Raw genomic sequence first — 5,912 nt, forward strand, 5'->3', positions numbered from 1 at the left:
ATCATTTTAAAAGAGGAAAACATCAGTTATAAAATGCTTGTTTCTTAAAAGGAATTGGAACCCATTTCATTATCAAATTTATTCAATTTTCAGAACAAAAATCAAGTACCGAAATTTAAATTAGTGATTTAAAATCAATCTAATCTTATATAACAAAATTTTGATGGATCATTAACCAATACCAGGAAATATAACATAATATCCAAATAAACTCAAGAAATTTCGAAAAGTATAACAAAGTTATATTAAAACAAATCCACCCTTTGAATATTATAGAAACAATATTTACATCATACCATCTCTACTTTGGCATATACCAGCTCATTGTTTGTGTCTCCCTTTCTAGCTTTGTTCTTTTGTCGCAGTAAACTGGGTCACTAGAAGAAAGACTTTGAAATAGGAGTGTCATAAAGGATATAATTAGAATTACTCGAGGTCTGAAGAATAATATTCTAATAGAAAATAACAGTGGGAAGGGAAGCAAACGGGTGAGTCTGGTGCTCAAACATATCATACATAGAAAGAAGATTGTTAAGTATGTTTGATAGCTTGATGAATATGTTTAAGGGCTTTATGGAAGTTTACAAATCCCATAAACCAAAACTCATAATTATCTACTGTTTGTATTCGTATATATTTCTCTGCAGGCTTGTCTGGATTCTCATATGGACTCGCTGAAATGATTTTCTTTATTGGGAATGAAACCTGCATCCAATGCATGATAAATATATTGATAGAAATAAAAATAAGTTTAGTGAATATCACAAAAGAGGTGATGCAATGAAAACTGACTCTGTAGTAACTCCAAGCTATTCCCCCAGTCGGACTAGTGAAGGTGAGTGAGCGATCACTGGAGAAAGCAATTTGCTTAGTTGATATGAATAATAATCCTCCTATTGGACCAGTTGATGTTGACAAATGACAAGCATAAGCCTTGACTAACTTCTCTTGCTCGTCACAAGAAAACCTTTCCTTGAACAATTTTTCCATGCCACCCTTTTTTACTATGTCTGCTCCCAATGTTAGCTTGCCCTTCACTGTATCAGACATGCTGGGTCCAAGTTTCACTAAAAACAACACATTTGTCAATATCCAATTAACAAATGTAGTTTGCATTAAATTCAAATTTATATTGATCATATCTTGTACTTTTCAGAGTTCAACATATTAGTTTTTATTTTTAAACTTTTTGATTAAACTATGACCTTTTTCGACAATACTTTTGGATCATATTATATGACATATTATTAAAATAAAAGAAAAATTATAAAGCATAAATCACACTAATTTTAAAAACAACATATTTTTCACCATCCAATTAACAAATGTGCTTTGCATTTAATTCAAATTTATATTGACCATATCTTGTACTTTTTAGAGTTCAACACATTAGTTTTTTTTTTTTTTGGACTTTTAGATTAAACTATGCTTTTTTCTGATAATATTTTTAGATCATATTATATGATATATTATTAAGATAAAAGAAAAATTATAAGACAGAAATAACACTAATTTTAAAATATATCAAACATCAATTATTCAGTATTTTTTCCTTTTAATTTTAAAACATTTTCAATCCGTCATTAGAAATATACATTGATATACTAACAAGTTTTTAAATGATAAGTAGGAGATATTTCCAAAGCAAGTCAAACATTTATATTGCTATAGAATTAAAGTCAATTACACATTATTTTGAATCATTAAATTTAACTCTAAAATTACACAATTGAATCTTATAGCAATATCACAAGTTCAAATTATATTAGTATATGATAGCATTTGATTTGAATTTGATTATTTGTTCTATTTTAAAATTTTAAAATTATGAATATGACTTTATCTTAGCCCAAGTTTGTACATAAGAAAACAGGTTTATTTTTTTAATTCAAATTCAGACTTAAGTGAAAACTAATATTGTTCAAATTAGTTATATCTTCCTTAAAATTTGTAAATTACAAGCAAAAGGAATTTGTCCAAAACATTAGGAGGAATTCATCATCAGTCTATATCAAGGAAAATAAATCTCATTATTTTTTTTTAAAACCCTTTAACTCATAAACTAGGTCACTTTGACATGTATTGTATGCTAATAATCTATTGGCATTTATTATTTGTTATCTCAATTTAAAATCATTGAATTTGTCAATAGAAAGTATTAGACTCATTTTGCAGGTGATGTCTATGTAGGCATCAAATTAGTATTTTTTAATTAAATTTAAATTTAACATACAATTCTAAATTAAGTTTTAATTTAATTACTAAAAACAATAAATAGCCATTTTGATGCCGGCATAGACATTGGCCATTTTTCATATGACTAAATTTCAATAAGATTCTTTATTGCAAAGTTAAAAATGAATTGTAGGTAGATTAGATTTTAATGAAACTTTATATCTCCTAACAAATTATTAAGAATTACAAGATTGAAACTGCAGCAAAACAATCATTAATATAAATCTAATTAGAAACTTAACATAAATCTAAGATTGTTCTGATTAGAATATAATTCTACTTCAACATATTTAGTTTAAGTTATTATAACCATATAAAAATTATAATCAGAATAATAAAAGATATTTAATTAATTCTAAAAATCTATTAAATTCATTCATTTTTCTTTATTTCCAAAATTTCAAATTCTATCACATAATCCTTCATACCACTCAATTAAATTACATTCCTCATTATATTAGATTTCAAATTCTATCACATAATCTTTCATACCACTAATTAAATTGCATTCCTTATTATATTCATTGATTCTTATCGAAATCAGGTTGATCCTTTTCAAATCTACATAAAACAACTCACTCAAATTAACCAGGAGTTGGATGTAAATCATTGTATACAATAGACTCCTAAAAAGTGGCTGTCCGTAAAGACTTATGACAGTTAGCTAGCTTTTATACTGTTTAAAAGTTCCTAATAGCTAGAATAGCTTTTGCCACTCAATTCTACTGTCTAGAAATGGCAATATGTATAGACTTTCTTAGTAAGTCATGCAGGTTATTTAAAAGTTCGCCTAGGAATTATCACTCAAAATCTACCATCCAAAATTACAAAATTACATATAGAGTGAAAAACTAGGGTTTCCAACAGAAAGTAATAACATGTTGGGTGTCATCAGAGTTATTAAGTCTTTTTGAGAAAATAATCACAAGATAACAGAATGGTTTATATATTATAAGTTGTCTCTCGATCTTAAAACAAAGCATTTGATATCATGAATTATAAACCAGTGTATACAGAAAATATAACTCTAAATCACAAACAAGGTTCATGCTAACTCCCCACAAAACCCCTAAATTCTCATCTACTAATAATAAGCTATAAAAGAGCTCTATGTAACACTAGCTGAACCATTAGAGATCACCCTAGAAAATTTAGAGTACCCATTATCATAAACTGATTACCCAATTTAAATGAAAGAATTTCTTACAGTGTTCAGCGAGATCTTCAACCCTTTTGCCGCATTTGACCACTATGTCCTTTACTGCCGAATCACCGTGAGCTACAACAAGATTTCAGAAACATGTAGGGCATAGAAAATTAATGGATATAATGAAAATGTAACCATATAATTCTACTCTTCTTACCAGAGTTGGTTTTTGGATCTGTAGGAGTAGGCTCAAAAAGATAAGGGCGTGCCTCCCCTTTGGGCTTCTCAGGAACCCCTACAGGAACGTAAGTCTTTTTGGTCTTGTGGTCTGAGTGTTCTCCTTGGCCTTTTCCATTGAGGTTCTCAACTGACCTACTTGATCCCTCCTTGCGCTCTGAATGCCCAAGGAAATAATCTCCCATTGCACTATGATATATTGTTGGCCCGTGTTGCATTTTCTGGTTGTTGTTGATCCAAACCCATTACTATCTATGACCTATAGATCAAGATCCTTACACAAATAACAGGTTGGGCTGATAAGGAAGAATACAAATGAGGATAATGAAGAATACAAGTGACCGATGAATATATACATATATACCCCTATAACTAGTAATTCTATCCACGAGTGTTATCACACTACATACTTCCCTTTGAAATGATAAAGGAAACTAATTGAATAAATTTAGGAATAACTTTCAAGATTTAAAAAATTGTACAAATTCGATACCATGTTTTTTATGCAAAATTTGTAAGCAGAAGAGTGGGTGCTTTAATGGTGTCTTAGTATTGTCTCGCAAAACAAGATGGTAGGCCAGAAGCATAATGATCTGGAATAAATAAAGCCCATTATTGACAAAAGTGAGAAACTACTTTATTCCAAAGAGTGTTGATGTGTCTCAACATGATGGCAATTCACATCAAGAACTAGAATCAGTGCAATGAAGAGGTCACAGAAATATATTTAAATCTTCTAGAGGGTATAAGAGATAATAAAGTGCGCACAGAAATGTTCCCAAAGACTATTGAGAATCTTGAAGGCCACCTTTAAGGGCGGTGATAGGAATATGAAATAATATTAGTTTTATTTGTAAAAATAAGATATTTTGATATCGGCCAACATAGAACTATTTCCTTTGACTCAACTGTCGTTTCTCACATTCCTTTCTTAAAAAGCAATCCTAATGCCTCTGGCAGCTAAAAATCAAATGAAATAACCTATTAGGTTATTTTGTTCCACAAACTTTCAAGTAACAAATCCATCAGCATGCTTTTTATTATGGATATAGATATGACAAAAGGAATAGAGGAAGATGTATCTTAAAGTGATAACCATGTTTAGAAGGACTAGTTATGTTTAAATACACATCTTATGTATCATAGGATAAAATAAATAAAATGTCTAAAATAAAATATATAAGATAAAATAAATAAAATGCCTAAAATAAAATGTGATTTCATAGAAAGAAGGTGAATTCATGGTCATAACTTGTATAAAGTAGGGCACCTTCCCGTTAGGAGAAGTGGACTTCCTATAAAGCACACAGTACTGAAAAGTGGTTACAACCATGAGAGTGACTATATAATCTAAAGGACCCTTGTTCATGGTTCATGACGTGCTCACATAATAGACAAAAGCAAGTCATGCAAGTGCCAAACTTCTAGACCTTTCTTTTCAACTTAAACCTAAGTATAAGAGTAGACAAAAGAACACATTCACTTTCTCAATTACCAAAAAATGAAAATAAATTGTCATTATCCAAAATGACTATTTCAAGACTTTTAGAATTAAAATAGTTGGCTGAGAACTATATCTCAAAAAAAGTCATTGGCTATACAAAATATTTCAAGGGAAGATATTGAATGAGGCCATGGATTCATCAATAAGTGGCTTACGCCCATGACATGTGTAGAAAGATGATGGACCAAGACATGGTTGCAATCAATTTTTGGTCTCTCAATGGAAATATATGAGCACATTATGTTAGTGTAAAAAATTAATTATTATTTTACTTTACTTAAATTTATTTAGGTTAATGCATTATTTTATTATTTATTATGCTAGACACCTAGGAGTATGCATACTCATATGAGGTTTCTTGTTGACAACACAAGAGTTAGCAACTCATTTTAGCACATGGTGTCTATAACATAGGAGTTTGCATAATCATCTGAGTTATCATTTAGACAACATAGTTGTTCACACTCTAAATAAGCACATGGTGTCTACAACATCCTTTTACATGACACTTCTATGTAGACTTATCCTCTCATCATCACACTAACTTCTGTGCTCAATGGAGGATAATCCAATCTTGGTGGACATGTGCTTAGTTGTGAGTCTTATCACTTTGTTGACTCCTAGTCATTCTAGAGGCCTTTATATTTAGGCACTCCTAGTGTGTATGTACAACAATTCAATTTCATATTTTTATTTTGATCATACTTTATTGGTCCATAGTATGCTAGTGCTTGAACATCTTGATCTTGGGTGATTTTTCCCTAAGAAAAATTCTTACATGGTATCATA

The 5,912-nt window shown here is 29.9% G+C and overlaps 1 protein-coding gene across 2 annotated transcripts; it reads right to left on the reverse strand.

Annotated features, from left to right (window-relative positions):
* Positions 1-220: 220 nt before the first annotated feature.
* On the reverse strand, positions 221-4,138 carry LOC149546425 (GEM-like protein 7). Of its 2 annotated transcripts, none has more exons than XM_089791200.1 (4): positions 3,600-4,138; positions 3,443-3,496; positions 793-1,067; positions 221-705 (listed from the first exon to the last, which is right to left on the reverse strand). In XM_089791200.1, the coding sequence occupies exons 1-4, from the start codon at positions 3,835-3,837 to the stop codon at positions 532-534; spliced, it is 741 nt and encodes a 246-aa protein (XP_089647326.1). In that variant the 5' UTR covers positions 3,838-4,138; the 3' UTR covers positions 221-531. The 2 variants fall into 2 exon arrangements, with proteins under 2 accessions (XP_089647326.1, XP_089647324.1); XM_089791198.1 differs by having other exon boundaries at positions 3,443-3,514; positions 3,600-4,012.
* Positions 4,139-5,912: the final 1,774 nt, after the last annotated feature.

Source organism: Cupressus sempervirens, chromosome 7, assembly GCF_028749045.1.
Source record: "Cupressus sempervirens isolate cs-2001-9-10 chromosome 7, ASM2874904v1, whole genome shotgun sequence".
NCBI classification, from domain to species: domain Eukaryota; kingdom Viridiplantae; phylum Streptophyta; class Pinopsida; order Cupressales; family Cupressaceae; genus Cupressus; species Cupressus sempervirens.